Source organism: Anabrus simplex, chromosome 2, assembly GCF_040414725.1.
Source record: "Anabrus simplex isolate iqAnaSimp1 chromosome 2, ASM4041472v1, whole genome shotgun sequence".
Lineage (NCBI taxonomy): Eukaryota > Metazoa > Arthropoda > Insecta > Orthoptera > Tettigoniidae > Anabrus > Anabrus simplex.
Genome location: NC_090266.1, coordinates 521,596,307 through 521,615,444, shown reverse-complemented (window position 1 = coordinate 521,615,444; position 19,138 = coordinate 521,596,307). Strand labels below are relative to the sequence as shown.

Below are 19,138 nucleotides of genomic sequence, written 5' to 3'. Positions count from 1 at the left end.
ACGTTGCCATGGTAACCTGTAGGTTCGTTGTCGGTCTGTCGGTCACTCAATGCAGAGCATGATACCAGCGGAAAATTGTAAATTTCTCCGTCATGTGAAAAGTAAGGTAAATTATGAACATAACTAAAGTTGTTTATAATGAAGAGACGTTTCACGTACGGTAAACTAAGTTTACAGAAGATCAATAGTATAAGAGAAAATTGAGGAAAACCATTCTGGTTTTCCTATAAATCCCCCATCTATTGAAAGATTTTAAAATGATATGCATATCGAAACCTTTCCCGGGATGAGTGTACTCTAAATATGAAGTTTGGTTGTGATCTATCCAGCCGTTTCGACGTGATGGTGGAAAAACCATTCTGGTTTTCCTATAAACCCCCCGTGTATTCAAAGATTTTAAAACGATATGCATATCGAAACCTTCCCCGGGATGAGTATACTCTAAATATGAAGTTTCCTTGAGATCTATGCAGCCGTTTCGACGTGATGGTGGAACAGACAAACAGACAGACAAACAGACAAACAAACAGACATGCAACGTAAAAATCACCGATTCGGTATTGAGTTGACCTAAAACGGATAAATATCTGAAAAATTGGCAAAACAAAAGAAATTACAGACAGCGGACCCCCTACAATTTTATTTATATAGATAGATAGATGAATTCTTTTCTGTCCCGTATCATTTGTCTCTTGATCCCCACCTGCCTTAAGTCTTCCTCTATTTCACGATACCAATTTGTTTTCTTGCTTGAACTGTTTACTACATCAAGGATTTTCTTTGTAAGTCTGTTGTTGTCCATTCTCTGTATGTGTCCATAGAAAGTTAGTCTGCGTTTCCTGATCATGTCTGCGAGTCTGTCAGTGTGCTGGTACAGCTCTTCGGTAGGTCATTTCATACTTATGCCATCTCTGGTATTGGTCCAAATATATTTTTGAGAATTTTATGTTCTATTTTTTCTGTCTATATGATGCCTGATGCTCCAATTGTGGTCGTTTCTGACGCATACAATGCTTCTGGTGATACGACTGTTTTGTAGTGTGTAACTTTGGCCTGTCTTGATATGCTTTTCTTATTATAATGTGACCATGTGAGTTTGTATGCTTTCTGGAGATTTTCCGTTCGTTCTATGTTACATGCCTTGTTTGATCCTCCTATTTATAAGTATTCCCCTAAATTTTTAAATTTTTTGACTCCTTTTATGGATCCATATACAGTATGCATGGTGTGTACAATGTTGTTCTTTCGTTCCATGTATTGGGTCTTCTCGTAAGATATCTGTAGACCTGTTTTGGCAGCTATTTTATGCAAGCGTTCCAGTGCTTCCTTTGCCTCCTGTGTATTACTGCTGAGTATGGCTATGTCATCTGCAAATGCCAGACATTTTATGATGGTTTTTGTTTCACATATTCTTCCCAGCTGTATTCCTTTAACTTGTTCCTCCCACTGCTTGATAATTTTGTCTAACACCACGTTGAACAAGACTGGTGAGAGCCCGTCTCCTTGTCGGATACCTGTGTGTACCTGGAAGGGTTCCGAAATTTATCCCATGAACTTGATCTTGGAGGTGGTGTCTATAAGCATCTGTTGTATAAGTGCTCTGGTTTTTCTGTCAATGCCATATTCTTCCAGTACGTTAAAGAGCGTCTGTCTGTCTATGGAGTCGTACGCTTTTTTTAAATTCCACCTCACCCCCTCCAGAGGCTGTTTCTCCCTCCCCACCACCTCTCAATCTGAACACTATGACAGCCACACGACGTACAAACAACAGTGTGCAGCACACTCCCGACTATACTTAAGGACATATCCAGCCCACACACAAGTAACACACACTCTATAGCACACAAACCATTTAGCAGGCACTCTCTATCAGTTATTCTAGTTCCTACTTCCTTTTTCTTTCTCAGATTTTTTAATTTTCTGAGCGTAAATACAAGTATGAAGAAGGGAGCTCTATCAACCTAATTTCTTCCATTTCAATATGTCATACATGGCATGATATGCCACAACAAGGATCCTGAAAACTAGCATGTATCAGCAACAACTTAGACTAAGAATGAACATAATACCTGTTAAACAAGCTACAGAACCTCAATCTACTGAACGCAACGTTCCCCGCAAAATTGCGGCCCAACAATGCACCTTGATTCTATCTATACAACAGTTGGACATAATGATGGCATACTGCAAATATATTTGAACTTGACACCAAAACCTCAGTGATCCTTTATTCTTGAAGAACTATACCCTATTTTTAACCTCAGCTATACAATTTTTGGAATATGTGGCATTCATGGGACTCCAGCATGCCAAAGCCCTTCATTGTACCATATGTATATATCTTGTTTGACGTAATGTTGGCAACAGCATAGATATTTGAATGGTACTCCAACAAGTCAAAGCCCTATAATTATACCATATGTATATATCTTAACATTAGAATAAGGCATTCTTGTTTAATTAGTTTTTAGTAATGTTTTATTTTGTACAATCACTATTAAGCAGGTTCACTAACAGCTGATGATGACCTATTTACAGGTCAAAACCGGTATTGTTTTAATGTAAATAATTCTAAATATTTTGTAAAATAAAGTATTAATTAGGTGGAAAACTCATCCGTAATACTTGTGTGTTTTTAAAGTCCACAAAGGTAACTACATTGTTTCTTGCCCGACTTTCAAAAGTGTTCTCGTTCCGGAGCTGTTCGATGCATGATCTCCCTTTTCTGAAGCCTGCCTGGTATTCCATATTTGTGGATCTGCTTGTGGTTCTAGTCTGTTTAGTAGCACCCTAGAGAAAATTTTGTAAGCAACTGGTGCTAGAGAAATATCTCTCTAATTATTTGGATCTGACTTACCACCCTTTTTATGTAATGGATGGATTAACGCACATTTCCATTCCTCTGACACTTTCTCTGTGACCCAAATTTCTGTGATAATCTTATGGATTTTTTTTGGTGATGTTTTTCATCCTGGAGCTTCCTGATCTCGGCGATGATACCATCCTCTCCTGCTGCTAGTTTTTTTTTTTCATTTGTTTAATGATTTCCTCTCTCTCTTCTATTGTGGGTGGATTAGAATCGGGGTTGGATGTAGTTTTTTAGAATGTTAAGTTTTTCTGTAGGTTTCTTATAATTAAGTAGTTTATCAAAGTAATATTTGAGAATTTTACAGTTTTCTTGTGTGTTTGTTTCCAGGGATCCATCTGTTCTTTGGAAGCAGAGGCTAGAAGATTGATAGCCCTTAGTACTTTCTTTGAAAGTTTGGTAAAATTTTCATGTGTTATTTCTCTTGAAATCTTCCTCAATTTCTTTTAGCCTGTTATTGTTGTATGCTTGTTTTTCTCTTCTGATTTCCTTTGATGATTATTTCTGAACTAAGTGAAATTCCTTCCATGTTTCTGATGTTCTGTTACTGTTGAACTTTTCCCATGCTTGTTTTCTTCTCTCAATGGCTTGATCACAAATTACGTTTCACCATCTATGTTTTCGTTTTCTAGGAGGTTGTCCTAGAAAATTGAACTGGCTTCACAAGATCTGTCCAAGTGTCTGTTGAATGCCTATGAATTTCTTCAACGATTTTATCCCTGTTTATCTTCAAGTATTTCGGATCAGGTCTGACTATTTTGTTTTGCACTGTCTTTTTCTGTCTTGGGATTGGCCTAATCTTAACTTGTAGTAAGATTAAAATTTCCCGCGTATTTTTCTTGGAAATGGCCATACGATCAATCTGGAATTCTCCCCACACTGTGTTGAGCGCTTTCCGTGCTGTAAGTTTTCGTCCTGGCGTTGAAATTGCGTTGACATAATTTTGAGGTAAAAATTTTGGCAATATTTTATGAGGTGTTCCCCATTTTTGTCTGCGCGAATGTGTGCCGAGTACGGGCCTGTTATTTGCCTGTATTTTCTCTCCTTACCTAATTGTGCAATGATGTCTCCCATTAAAATTTTCACGTCTTTCTGGTACGTTGTTGGTTACTTCTTCCATGTCTACCCAAAAGTCTTCAATTTCTTATTTTTATTATCATCATTATTATCGTCAGTAGTATTACAAAGTAAGTGTTTATACGTTTTGGACAACATATTGTATTTATTAATCAAAGAATTTGTATTTCTTATCCAGTATAACTGAGAAGTATTGCTGGGAGTATGAGTGGAAGATTGTTGTTGTTGAGAGATTTTATTTGTAGTATGTTGTATATGTAAATTATAGATAATTATTATCATCAATTACTAGAGGGCCACCATCAACCTCTCTTCATAAATGACTGTTTGCTTATGTATATTAGTGTGCACTTTTTGGATTGTAGGTTCTACTAACTTCAATATATAATTAAATGTCAACTGAGACATGCTTAAATATTCATAAAATCTAACCAGGTACATTTCAAGCTCCTGATACAATTTATAGAATTCTCCCTGTTCACTCCTCAGTGACTGGATGTATGCTATATTTTTTTCTCGTAGTAGAAAGTAATTCAAGGTTATAAACTTCATTATTGGTTCCGTATTGAATTAAGTAACCATGACTCTTCTTCTTCTTTTATGACCACATAGGATCACTTTAGTCAGTCCGTCGTTCAGGTCTCTTTGAAGGGCTTGTTCGGGCTTTGTGGTCCTCCCAGTACTTCTTCAGACGCTCCGATCTTCGTGCCCTATCCTCAGTTGAGGTTTGTATTCTTGAGTTTTGTATTCAATTTTATCTTATTTGTGGTGTCTTCTGTTGTAAGGCCTATTTCCTTCAGATCCTCTCTCTCATCCATTTACATCCTGTTGTGGTATTTTTGAGACGAGATTGTGTTGTACCAGTTGTTTCAGAAGTCTCGAATCCTGCATCCTCATGATTTGTCCAAAGAATTCCAGTCTCCTCTTACGCATAGTATCTGTAATGGGTTCTAGCTCTTTGTACACGACTTTGTTAGGTATCAACCGCCACTGTCCATCTTTCTGGTATTTTTTGTCGATGCAGGTTCTTCCAATCCTCCTTTCAATTTTCAAAAGTCTGTCAGTCTTTGATTGTTTATTCAGGTAAAAAAGTGTTTCTGCTGCATATGTAGCTTCCGGTTTTATAACTGCGTTGTAGTGTTTAATTTTTGTATTTATTGATAGACATTTCTTTTTGTAGATATCCCATGTTAATTTTTGTGCTTTAGCTAATCTATTTGTTCTTGTTTGGATTGAGATTTTTTCATTTAGGTTATGTGTTATTACTTCTCCAAGATATTTAAATTGAGTTACTGTTTTGATTTTATTACCATTTATGGTAACTTCTTTTAGTTGTGTTGGTTTCTGGGGCATAATTTCTGTTTTTTCAAATGATATTTTGAGGCCAATTTTATTTGCAATGTTTTGAAGTTCTGATATCTGGGTTTTTGCTTCTTTTATGTCCACTGCTAGTAATGCTAAATCGTCAGCGAAACCCAGGCAATTTGTTTTGATTTTTCGGCCAATCTTTATTTTAGGGGGACATTTCCTAAACCATTCCCTCATTACCATTTCTAGAGCACAATTAAATAATAGTGGTGAGGGCCCATCTCCCTGCCGTAGTCCAGTTTTAATTTCGAATGTCTCTGATGTTTCACCCCTAAACTTCACTTTTGATTTGGTGTTGGTGAGAGTCAATTTTATCATGTTTATTAATTTGGGGTGTAGTCCAAGGTGTCTTAAAATTTTAAACAGAGATTCTTTATGGATGCAATCATAAGCTTTCTTGAAATCTACAAATGTTATCACCATGACTACTGCATTACTTGCATATAAATCAATATCACTGTCAGAGTCTGTAAGCATTTCAATATTATGGTAATACAGTGTTAGTGTTCTCTGAAAGCAAATCACTTACCGACTAAATATTATTACACTATGTATTAAACGGCGGGAAATGTGGTGAGGAGAAATGCTTCAGTATGTTGTGCTGAAGCAAGGTGTGAGGTGCATGGCGAGATGCTCAGCGAGACAGACAGACAGACAGACATATATGGTCTATTTTAACTGGTAAAGTTAGGGACACGTGTCCCTATCATACACTTAACCAGTGAAATACATAAATAACATAAAATAAAAATATTAAAATATTGAATAAATGAAAAAAGAGACTGAAACAAATTACTATGCTACCTTACTGCATATAAAATATCTATTATAATACACAATACAAATTATATTATTATTATTATTATTATTATTATATAGATAACCCTACTAATATTTACAATTAATTTGTCCAATTCCAGAAATTTCTCACATTGACGAATGTTACAGTTTTCATGTTATTACTGTCGGCGAAAAACAGTACAAAATGGGGATCGGGATAAGGATAAATATGGAGGGAACCACAGCTGAGTACTCTCTAACATTATTGATGAATGATATAATAATAAGAATAAGAAGAAATATCAGGAGGAGGAAAAGGAGAAGAAGAAGGAGAAGAAAACTGACGCACTATGAGCTCCTCTCACGGAGATATTTTGAGTACCTACTTTTAAATCTTCCATGATTTGATATCCCTCTGAACTCCTGCGGAAAGAAGTTCCGTTTGCGGATGGCCACAAAAGTGAAGGAATTGTTGTAGGTTGAAGATTTACGCTTAGGTTGTTGATGATGATGATGCTTGTTGTTTAGAGGGGCCTAATGTCTAGGTACGAAATGAGACGAAATGTAATGACAATTTAAAAGTCCAAAATCCTCCACTGACCAGAATTCAAAATGTAAGGAAGAAGAATGAATGGATGGATATGAATTTAAAACAATCACTGGATCCGACCCGCAATGCACCACATTCCCAGAAACTAGTGTTAAACAATAGTATTACTGACCAAGGGACTGCTTCTAAAGCACAATACGGAATCACTCAAGTCCAACGGCAAGCCGGTTAGGACACCCTATCTGCCACCTGGGACACGTCACATGGGAGTATCACCTCTCCCCCTGCTACGCCAGCGTAGTAGGTTCGTGGTTTACGTTTAGGAATAGCGAGCAATGTCGATTTCAGTGCTCTGGTGTTTTTATTATAGTGTTCAGAAAGACTATGAAATCGTTCATACAGGTAAGTTGGGGATTGTAAGATAAGAACTCGGTGCAATGAAGTCAGAGTGTGCAGCTTACGTCTGTCTTCAAGGCGTAGTCATCTGAGGGCAGCATAAGACTGGGTAACATGATGTGAAAATTTCAAATTACATATAAATCTTACACAGGCATTCTGTGCACGTTGTAGTTTATCTCGAAGTTTGGCATTCGGGTCTTTGTAAACTACGTCACAATAATAGAATATTGGAAGAACGAGGGCTTCGACAAGTTTCTTCTTTAAACTGAACGGGAAAGTAAATTTGAAATTGTTTAAAGTGTGCAACAACGCAAAAACTCGCCTACTCACAGATATTGTCTGATCTGTCCACAAGAAGTGCTGGTCAATGATTACTCCCAGATTTTTTACGCTCTTGCAAAAGGGTAAAGCTTGGTTTTGAAGTCATACGTCATGAATGAACATGTGGTAATTACAGAAAATAAGTCTTGGGTGGGCAATTGCTATGGTTTGGGATTTTTTTGGGTTCAAAATAAGTCCATGCTGGGAAGACCCTTTGCTTACGGCCTCTAGATTCATGTTAATTTGCTCGATTGCTCTCAAAACGTTTGCTGGTTTTGCATGGATATACAATTACTGTATGTTGTCAGCATTAATGTGACGTTTACACAATGCGTCAGCTGTTTAGCTAGGTCATTGATATAGACAGAAAATAGCAAAGGAGCTAGGGTTGACCCTTGTGAGACACCAGTTTTCACATATTGTCTCGAAGAAAAGGTACTTTGATTGATGACACATTGTTGACGTTCGTGTAAATAGGCTCTCATTCATCTCAGAATACTGTAGGAGAACCCTAGGTGATAAAGTCTGGCTACAGAGTCAAATGCTTTGCTGAAGTCCATAATACCAGTACCAGAATTGTCAGTTTTTGCTCATCAATAGCCTGTCTTATATCGACAGTCACGCTTAGTAAGGGAGTACATGTATTGTGATTGTGCCGGAAACCTGACTGGCGTGGATCTAGTATGTCGTAGTCATTGAGATAGTTTGTGATTTGATTATGTACAATGTGTTCGAGTCCCTTGGCTACTACTGACAGTATATTAATAGGTCTGTAGTCACTGTTTAGTCTAGGAGATTTTGTCTTCGGTAAAGGATGTACCAGGGCCATTTTTCAGACAGTTGGAAATACACTGTTTTGAAGGGAGAAGTTGTATATGAGTGTAAATACTGGAATAATAGCATTGATAATTTTCTTTAGCATTATAATATGTACATATATTGTCCACCCCTGAAGATTTAGTTTTTAATTTGCAAGATAGCCACTTTCACTAAAAGGGGTGACGCGTAACTAAAATAAAATCTGTCTTGAAGCAGAAGAAGAAGAAGACTAAGAGATTGGGCATTAAGGTGACATACGTGAAGTGTGCTTTTATGTCTATTTAAGGCTGATTGGAGAATGTATGTTGTAGCTTCAAGGGTTGGGGTTTGGGTCAATGGACTAGCAGGTAGACAGGATGAAGTGATAGGTGGGGAAGGTGGATAGCGCATTTTCAATAAAATCTCATCTATCATTTCATGGCTTTAAGTTTACCACACAGTGTTGCATATAATATTAAAATATAGGACCAAAACTAATGACACACTATTAACTTTAGCTGATTCAGTGAATCCATACAAGATATATGTCATTAAATCTTTTAATCTAACAACCAGAAAATCTGAGCAATATAGATGGTTCATTGATTACATTCTATGAAGAACTGTTTTCTAAAGAAATTGGTCACTGAAAATGGTCTTCTACCTACTTATATTTTACAACAATACTCTAGAATGAAACCAGCTGTTTGTGTATTATTGTAAAGATCGCTCATGACAAAATGTTTAAAAATGTTTTTATACCACTTAAAGGCTAGTTGTACGTCTTTAACAGCTGAATAAGATACACTTGGTGTTATAATAAATTTTATGTATAGTTACAAACAGTTGACAATGCAAGGAGATGTACATTTAAAAGATTGTATACAGAATTTTTTAAATGACTTTTCTAGAACCTCATAAGGAGTGATTTAGGCCCCGTTTTTCTATTACATAAGTTTTACAGTATATACGCAGTTGTAAATAATAAAAAAAAACTTATTTTAGAAGGTTCTGTTTATGTACATACATAAGTTATAAATATCTTAATGTGGCTATCAAAAAGTCCTGCAACAATCTCCTAGGCTGATGATGGCAAATAAAGTTGCCAAAACTGGTACCAAAATTGACAAAAAAATGTGATGTTTTAATAATTTCACTATTTTGTAGTGTTGAACAGGTGGAAAACCCTACCTTTATCTTTGATTGCAATTTTCACTGCATAAGGACAATGGAATGAAAATTGCTTTTGGTTCATCTATACAAGTTCTTGAAACTAAACTCTGGGCATTAAGGTGACATATGTGAAGAGCGCTTTTATGTCCATTTAAGGCTGACTGGAGAATGTGTGTTGTAGCTTCAAGGGGTGGGGTTCGGGTCAATGGACTAGCAGGCAGACGGGTTGAAGGGATGGGTGGGGAAGGGGAAGTGTAACAAGAAAAAGTATAGCTATAGTCAGACGGATTATGGCTGTTTGTGGTATGCATTGCCAATTGCTAAAATGAAACTAACTAAAACTAGAACACAGTATATGACTACATCCAATGAATAATCAGCAATTGACATATTTTAGATAGTTAAATTGTTAATAATAACAACAACAACAACAATAATAATAATAATAATAATAATAATAATGTGCAACAGCAGATTAGGCATACAGAGTAACTCAAATAGGTAATAATAATAATAATGTTATTTGTTTTACGTCCCACTAACTACTTTTTAAGGTCTTCGGAGACGCCGAGGTGCCGGAATTTAGTCCCGCAGGAGTTCTTTTACGTGCCAGTAAATCTACCGACACGGAGCTGTCGTATTTGAGCACCTTCAAATACCACCGCACTGAGCCAGGATCGAACCTGCCAAGTTGGGGTTAGAAGGCCAGCGCCTTAACCGTCTGAGCCACTCAGCCCGGCAACTCAAATAGGAACTTATACATAGTGTTTATGTTAGATCTATGTATACGTAATATGGAGGCCCTGAATTAAATTAGAACCAGTTAGGAAAATAATTAAAGAGTAAATAGATCGACAGGTGTAGGACAAGAAGATAGTTACGCAAATAGATATTTTAGATAAATAGATAAATAAACAAGATGAACAACTCCAACATGTTTTTGGCCTTAGAAACTATGTACACTGAGCACTTGGGCACATAAATTGTTAAAGGGAAGAATAATAAACTACTAAATTTAAACAAAGATAAAGGAATAGTATATCTACGACAATTACGTAACACATGCAATAAAAAGCTACAATCACTTACAAGCAAGAATGTTGAGATATCGATTCTTTTGTTTGTTATCGGGGTGCTGCGAGTGCTCAGATGAATATTCTTCTTGAGTTGAAGCAGTCTGGATGGCTTCATATTCCTTACTAAATCCAATATCCCCATCAGCATGCAACTCGCTGACATGTTTAGGAAAAAGATGGACAGGTATTGCCGTTTTCATGTCACCATCCCAATCAAGCAACGTGGGTGGGGGAGCTCGTGGAGGATCATCCAGATAGTAATAAGCAGCATGGAAGCACTTCCTATGGATGAAACAGAAAATGCACAATGATTTATTTACAGTGGAAGAAAGCAATAATAATAATAATAATAATAATAATAATAATAATAATAATAATAATAATAATAATGTTATTGGTTTTATGTCCCGCTAATGACTTTTACAGTTTCTGGAGATGTTAAGATGGAGAATAAAGTCCCACAAGAGTTCTTTTATGTGTTGGTAAATCTATAGACCAGTGACGTGCACTGAACCCCATCTACCCCCAGCACTGCTGGGGTAAATAACTTTGTATTTGTTGTATGTCCGGCGCTCCCTTCTCGCTCCGCCAGCCAGCTACACGCGCGCCAAGTGTCATTCTTCTAGCCTCGACGCGCAGCCCTCAGTGCGCGTGCCTGAACCATCGTGTGTGTACTATAAAGAGGAACTCCCAACCTGTCCAGATGCCCACTTGCCCCGGTGTCCAGCTCCAGAATACACCCTACGTCGAGCACGGAGGCTACTCCTCTTGAAAATGTGCTTCGACCCGGTGGACTGAATTTCTGGCAGTACGAGGTCTCACCTCTGGTCACCGCTCCTCTTATTCCGCTGCCCATATCCAGTCATATTATTACATACCGTCATATTTCCTTAATTAATGCAAGCTCCCTTAGTTTCGCTAAGTAAGAATTCTTCCAACATTGAACTTGCTTTTATGAACTCAGCAAGGAAGGACTTTCCAAAACATTTATGTCAGTACTTCTGATAGTTTTCGACTATCGACTTTGCTATCACAAGGACTATCTTTTCGAGATAGTAGTGGATGTAAATACTGCAAACTTGTATATAGTGTACAAAAGATAGACTCTTTTTCAAGATTCCTAATTCATTTTGCTTCAAGTTAAATTTCAGTTTTATTTGTGTAAATAGTGTATTTTGTATTTGAAGCGAATAATAAAGTTGTGTTTTGTAAATCTCAACCTTGGTTACAACACAACTCTATGGCGACGAGGTAAAAGAAAAAAGACCGCAACGGACACTCCCATTCATCGGCCCCAGTCACCAATTCTGTGGCGACAGGATAATAACTTGCAATTCATCCACTCCTTCACAACGAGGTACAGCAAACTCAGTGCCCTCATACACTTAGACATTGGCGACGAAGTCAATCAGTGCTCAGTGTGTCGCCCACTCAACAGACATTCCACAGCTCTCTGTCGTGCGCTCCACCTGTGTGGCACGCTCCAGTGTGTTTGCTTGCTCTCTCTCTCACTCCCAGCATATACCGGTCAAGGTCGCACCTACAACCAGTTCTGACACACAGCTCTCCTTGCTCTTTATTGCACGCATCTCGCAATGGCTACAGCTGAGCAACTCGCTACGGTATTCCAAGCCTTACAGCAGCAACAACAACAGTTTATGCAACAACAACAGGCAGCATTAATTCAGGCTATTCAAGCTATTTCTGTCTCTACACAGCCATCAGCTATTCCTCCATTCTCTGCTTTTGATCCGGCTAAGGAAGAATGGTCAGTTTATTTAGCACGCTTACAACAGCATTTCATCTGCCATTCTGTCACAGATGATCAACGCCGCCGCGCACTATTTCTTAGTTCAGTTGGCAATGCTACGTGTGAATTACTACGTAAATTAGGTCCAGAAGAAAACCTTTCTGAGGTACCATTCGCACAGCTCCTGGCCCGTCTCACTGAACATTATGCCAAAGCTCCTCACATAGTGGCTGCTCGCTATAAATTTTTTCAGAGCAGAAAGCAACCCCATCAGACACATACTGAATGGATAACTGAATTGCGTGGTCTAGCTAAACCCTGCCAGTTCATATGCTCCAAGGACGGTTGTGGTTCACCCTACACTGATTCTCTCATTCGGGACATGGTAATTTTACATACTCCTGAGGACAAGATACGTTTTGACGCTGTCAAGCAGAGTAACCCTTCTTTAGAAGACGTCCAGCGTATTGCTACGGTTTATGAGCTTACTACCAAGACTGCCGCAGCCATAGCTTCTACACACGAAGTTGCTCAAGTCTCGACTCAGGCCCGCAAGTCCTCTGCTACAGTGAACCGTCCAGATAAGGCGCTCTCTACCAAGCATTCTCGCCAGGTTCCCTCTCGTAATGCTACAAGGAAGCCCAATTCTAAAAGCACCTCGAAACTCCTGCCTTCCTGCCGAGGCTGTTTCAAGCATCATGAACGTCGTGACTGTCGTTTTTTCAAAGCCACTTGTGAACGATGTAATAAACTTGGACACATTAAGACTGTATGTCGGAGTTCGCTCCGCCCTGCTAAGACTCCTGCAGCACGCCCGAAGCATATACAGCCCCGCCAAGACATGGAAGTGGATCAGATCAATCTTATTCTTCCCACAAGGAATTCTCACAAGATCATCGTTCCTCTCTCATTCTCTACTCGATCTGTCGATTTTCAATTAGACACTCGATCACCTGTCTCTATTATTAATCTGGCTACCTACCATGACTTAGGTTCCCCTTCATGCTCTCCAGCTGACATCCAGCTTGTGACGTTTAACAAAAGGAAAATTGACATTAAAGGTCAAATCCAGCTTTGGCTAGTTATAAAGGAATTCAGAAGGCCATTCCTCTTCTCGTAGTTAACAACTACACTGCATCCAACATTATGGGCATGGATCTATTTAACTTATTCGGTTTCCAGATACATGACAACATTAACGTTGTATCTACATTGCATCCTACTTCTGACGTTACCGATCTCCTAAAGCAGTTTCCTGAAGTCTTCGACTCTCAGCTCGGAACAGCAAAAGACTATACAGCTCACATACAGCTGAAATCCGGAGCTAAGCCTCGCTTCCTCAAAGCACGTCCAGTACCCCTAGCACTTCAAGACCCGGTCACGAAAGAATTAGAAAGATGGATACAAACTGGAATTGTGGTACCAGTTACTTCTAGTCAATGGGCTACTCCACTAGTGGTAATCAAGAAACCTGATGGTAATGTTCGACTTTGTGGCGATTTTCGATCTACAGTCAACGCACAACTCGACACAGATATCTTTCCTATTCCACGTCCAGAAGACTTATTCTGTCGTCTCGCTGGTGGACAATTCTTCTCTCGAGTTGATCTTAAAGAAGCATATCTCCAGCTACTTTTAGACGAAGACTCTAAGAAATTTCTAACACTCAACACTCCTCTCGGACTGCTCCAGCTCCAGCGGCTCCCATTCGGTGTTTCATCCTCAGCGGCTATTTTTCAGCGCTATTTAGCTCAACTCACTGCCTCCATTCCCGGTTGTGCTAACTACCTGGATGATATTATTGTTACTGGAAGAGATCATCAGGAACATCTAAACAATCTCCGCCTCCTTCTCCAGAAATTGCAAGACAATGGCCTACGAGCGAATCTCACTAAATGTACATTCTTTCAGCCTCAAGTTCACTACCTAGGACATATACTTGATAAGACTGGAATTCGCCCTAGTGCACAGAATGTCTCAGCTATCGTCAACATGCCAGCACCTCAGAACCTCAAGCAGCTCCAGTCCTTCATCGGCAAAGCGAACTACTATAATAAGTTCATTCCCCGCTTCGCTACAGTGGCAGCTCCATTAAACGCTCTACGTAAAAAAGGTGTTAAATTTCAATGGACTCCGCAATGCCAACAGGCATGGAAAATCATCAACAACGCCTTAATTCAAGCTATACAACTCACTCATTTTCAGCCCGACAAGCTCATCACGCTAGCTACTGACGCTTCAGACTACGGTGTCGGTGCCGTTCTCTCCCAGAAGGATCGTCATGGACGGGAACGCCCCATCGCTTTCGCTTTGAAAACACTTAATGACCATCAACGTCGATACTCACAGATAGAGAAAGAAGCTTTAGCCATCATCTTTGGTATTCGCCGTTTCAATGAATATCTCTATGGCAACCATTTCCTGATCATTACTAATCATAAGCCTCTCGTACACTTATTCCATCCTGGTAATAAGATCCCTGAGAATTCCCTCAGAAAGCTTCAAAGATGGTCCATGTTCCTTTCTGATTATTCCTATCAGATTGTCTATCGAGCCACATCCCAGCATTGTAATGCTGATGCCCTCTCACGCTTACCAGTTGGTCCTGATACTGCCTTCGATTCTCAAGAATCTCAATGTCTTCAGTTGGACATAGAACTTGAAGATACTGTTTCCAGTTTTCCTATTGATGCTACCTGCATAGCTAAAGCTACGGATAAGGACAGTACACTTGCTACTGTGCGTACTTACATCCGCAACGGTTGGCCTCTTCAGAGCAATCTTCCCGCCCACCTTGCACCTTATCATCGTATGCAGCATCGTCTCACGACTCGTGCTGGAGTCGTACTACTAGAAGCAGGCACCATCTTCCGAGTGGTTATCCCACTTAGCCTACAGAAACAAGTTCTCGAATTATTACACCAAAGCCATTGGGGTATATCCCGAACGAAGCAACTAGCACGTCAACACTGCTACTGGCCCGGTATTGATGCCGCCATCGAAAAGCTCATCCGTCATTGTGAACAATGTCAACTGAATCAGAACGCCCCGTCTTCTGATCTAGCTTCATGGCCTCCTGCTACTACTCCATGGGAACGAGTTCACATCGATTTCGCAGGTCCTTTCCTCAATTCTATGTGGTTAATAGTCATCGATTCACTATCGCACTTTCCATATGTAGTGGATATGCATTCGACTACTACGACCGAAGCTACCATTCGTGCTCTACAGAAAATATTTACTACAGAAGGCTTACCTCAAGTACTCATTTCGGACAACGGACCTCAATTTACAGCTACTGCTTTTAAGAAATTTTGTACATATAATGGCATTCGTCATATCCTAGCACCGCCTTTTCACCCTCAATCTAATGGTGAAGCTGAACGCTTTGTACAAACATTTAAGAGAAGTATGAAAAAAGCTGTCTCTTCAGGCTTAACTAAAGACCAAGCATTGCTCCAACTCTTAAGCAACTACAGAACTCTGCCCGGCGCTGATAATATCACTCCTGCACAGAAGCTCCATGGACGACCTCACAGAACTTTACTTTCTCTGTTGCAGCCTCTTCCGGCCCAGTCTCAGACCTCACCAACGAAGTTCTCAGTCAACGACAAGGTCTACACCCGGACATTCAGGTCAAACCCACTCTGGATACCTGGAGACATCTGCAGATCTTTGGGTCATCGTCTCTACGAAATACAGACTACGGAGAAACGTATCTGCCGCCATCAAGACCAGATACGTCTGCGCTACCGCCCATGTCCAGCTATTGATTCTATTGCTCTGCCCGATAAATCTATTGCTGAACGAGCCTTAGACCATTTAATAACCATGGGTTCCTTTCAGGACGAGACAGCGCCACTCCGCCCGGTCCCAGCTCCGGACAATCCAACAGAGACATCAGCAGCTCCGGCCCAGCATCGCAGCCGCCGCCAGCGCCGCTGCCGTTTCACGCCGTACCGGCGTATTTAGGAGGGGAGGGTGTTGTATGTCCGGCGCTCCCTTCTCGCTCCGCCAGCCAGCTACACGCGCGCCAAGTGTCATTCTTCTAGCCTCGACGCGCAGCCCTCAGTGCGCGTGCCTGAACCATCGTGTGTGTACTATAAAGAGGAACTCCCAGCCTGTCCAGATGCCCACTTGCCCCGGTGTCCAGCTCCAGAATACACCCTACGTCGAGCACGGAGGCTACTCCTCTTGAAAATGTGCTTCGACCAGGTGGACTGAATTTCTGGCAGTACGAGGTCTCACCTCTGGTCACCGCTCCTCTTATTCCGCTGCCCATATCCAGTCATATTATTACATACCGTCATATTTCCTTAATTAATGCAAGCTCCCTTAGTTTCGCTAAGTAAGAATTCTTCCAACATTGAACTTGCTTTTATGAACTCAGCAAGGAAGGACTTTCCAAAACATTTATGTCAGTACTTCTGATAGTTTTCGACTATCGACTTTGCTATCACAAGGACTATCTTTTCGAGATAGTAGTGGATGTAAATACTGCAAACTTGTATATAGTGTACAAAAGATAGACTCTTTTTCAAGATTCCTAATTCATTTTGCTTCAAGTTAAATTTCAGTTTTATTTGTGTAAATAGTGTATTTTGTATTTGAAGCGAATAATAAAGTTGTGTTTTGTAAATCTCAACCTTGGTTACAACAGTATTTACATTTTTTTATTATTCCTTAGAACACTTTTTATAAAGTTCAAAAAAACTGCGAACATCTAAGCCAACTACAGCTGTCTTGAGAATCCACTCGCTCTACCGCAGTTCAGGTTCTCCAGCGAGCTGGGTTTCCTTGTCGGTGCAAAAGAGAGCTCCCCAGTGAAATTTAAGTCGCTTGGTTGACTCATGCACTTGAAGCTTTCTTATCCTGGGAGCAGGGCAAGGCTGCGGGCCCTCCCACGATAGCAATTTACGGCGACAGGCCACCTAGCTTGGGAAAGGTATATTAGTTGACAGTTGAAGTGTTCAGCGCCACACAATAGAGACTACAAGAAAAATATAGCCACTTGCACATCGCCTTGCTAATAAAAATAGAGCCAGTTTATGAAATCAATTGTAATATACTGTAGAAGAACATATTTTGTTCTTGGATTTTGGCATGGATAGTTTCTTCGAGCAATTCATTGATGGCACGTGTGGAATATGTTTTCTGATAACTGCAGAAAAATGTTTTGGTTGCCCAGCATGAACACAGAATTAAGCGTGAAGTGTCTGTGATGGTGGTATATAGTGAAATTTTCTAGTGTTCCTCTTTGATTGTAGGTGAAGTTTCCACGAGTTCTGTGCCATTTTTAATGAATATAATGGGTGTTATACGTGACAAATATTTTCCCTCGTTTGTCGTTGATGCATGTACACTCATAAGTAGGGCCCGGATACATATGCACTAAAAACTCCACAAATATGCATGCACATATGCATTAAAAATGTTGAAAATATGCATGAAAATATGCATGAAAAATAAAACAAAATATACTTACCAGACGTATTATTTCATTTTAACTCAGTGTTAAACTGGCAAACATATTTAATTTCTTGCAAAATGATGCATGATGGTAGGTTATCAAGAGTTTTTCAATGTTTTCAGGGGTCAATGAATTTCAGTTGTCGGACAGAATTAATTTATACGCTGAAAATGATCGTTCTACATTGACGGACGTAACTAGGCAATACTTGTACACTGGCACTGACTGCTCGGAACATTCTTATGGCAAAGTCTGCCTGATTCCACTTATGTAGTTGCTTATAGATTGAATCTTATTTAGTCCTTGGTTTGAATACAACACCGCACTGACCTTCCTCTTAACTTTTTCTCTAGTTTCACCAGGGACACCATTTAAAGAACTAATGGTGTTTGAATTAACTGATTTGTGTAGGGGTGCACTACTACTTTCTAGGCCCATAATCGCCTTCAAAAGTGATGAATAATGCACATGGATGAAACTGATCTCTTTATATACAGTTTCAGATTCAAATTCGCACTTTGCTTCACGAACACATGGAGTATGACTATCATCAATACCTTTAACTACATCTTTCACTTGATTAAAGTTCTCCTGATAGAACGATACTGCGGATAACAAAGTTCCCCATCTTGTGAGAACAGGTTCTGGCGGAAGAATAACCTGAACAGATGAGTTTTGTACAACTGTACACGAGTTGGTGCTTTTAGGAACAGTTTTTTTCCACTTGAAATTACTTTGTTGACGGATGGAAAGAGGGTACGTATCTCTTCTGCAATACGATGCAATCCATGGGCTAAGCATGCGACATGGATGAGATTTGGAAAAAATACTCTAAGAGACTGACCAGCTGTATCTGTGACTAAAAGGCACACTTCATAAAAATCAGTCTCCGATTCACTAGGCCACACAAATCGGTTGTTTCATCTACCGATATCCAGACACAGTTCCCTCCTATGTCAGATTGTATCGAAAGACGACAGAAGCGTGCTGTGAAAGTAAATAGTTCTTCTTAAGGATCTGGTATCCTTTGATTAGCACAATACTTTTCAAGAAACAAGCGTAGATGTGGATTATTCAATTTATGCAGTGGAATGTTGCGGCATACAAAAACATTACAAATATCAGCGGAAAATATACCAACTTCACACCGTGTTTTTACGTCAGTTAAAAGTAGGTGTTGCGTGTTCTTACTTTGCTCTTTTGATCTCAGATGTGAAATTCTTTCTGAATGCTGTTCAATTTGAAATTATTTATCACATTTGACACTCTTGTTGCACACTTGACAGTATAGTACATTACTGTCAGTTGTACAGTCACTATTGCCTGATATCCACTCTTTAATTAAAAAAGACCTACAGCCCTCATCTTTAGGCACTTTTACCGTTTAATCTGGTAAAACACTGCAATAGACGCCCAGCAAGTTACAGATGAACGCACTTGTTTAAGCAAACCTTGGGAGGCTACTCTAAGGAGAAAGGATTGTCAGAAAGGAGGAAATAGCTGTTGTGAA

The 19,138-nt window shown here is 39.6% G+C and overlaps 1 protein-coding gene across 5 annotated transcripts in view; it reads right to left on the bottom strand.

Annotated features, from left to right (window-relative positions):
• Window positions 1-19,138, bottom strand: part of LOC136864203 (tyrosine-protein phosphatase 99A) — a 423,374-nt gene that overhangs the window by 211,941 nt on the left and 192,295 nt on the right. For all 5 annotated transcript variants that reach the window (XM_067140883.2, XM_067140882.2, XM_067140884.2 and 2 more), the window contains one exon: window positions 10,422-10,690. In XM_067140883.2, coding sequence (XP_066996984.2) covers window positions 10,422-10,690 — 269 coding nt within the window. The remainder of the gene's footprint in view (window positions 1-10,421; window positions 10,691-19,138) is intronic.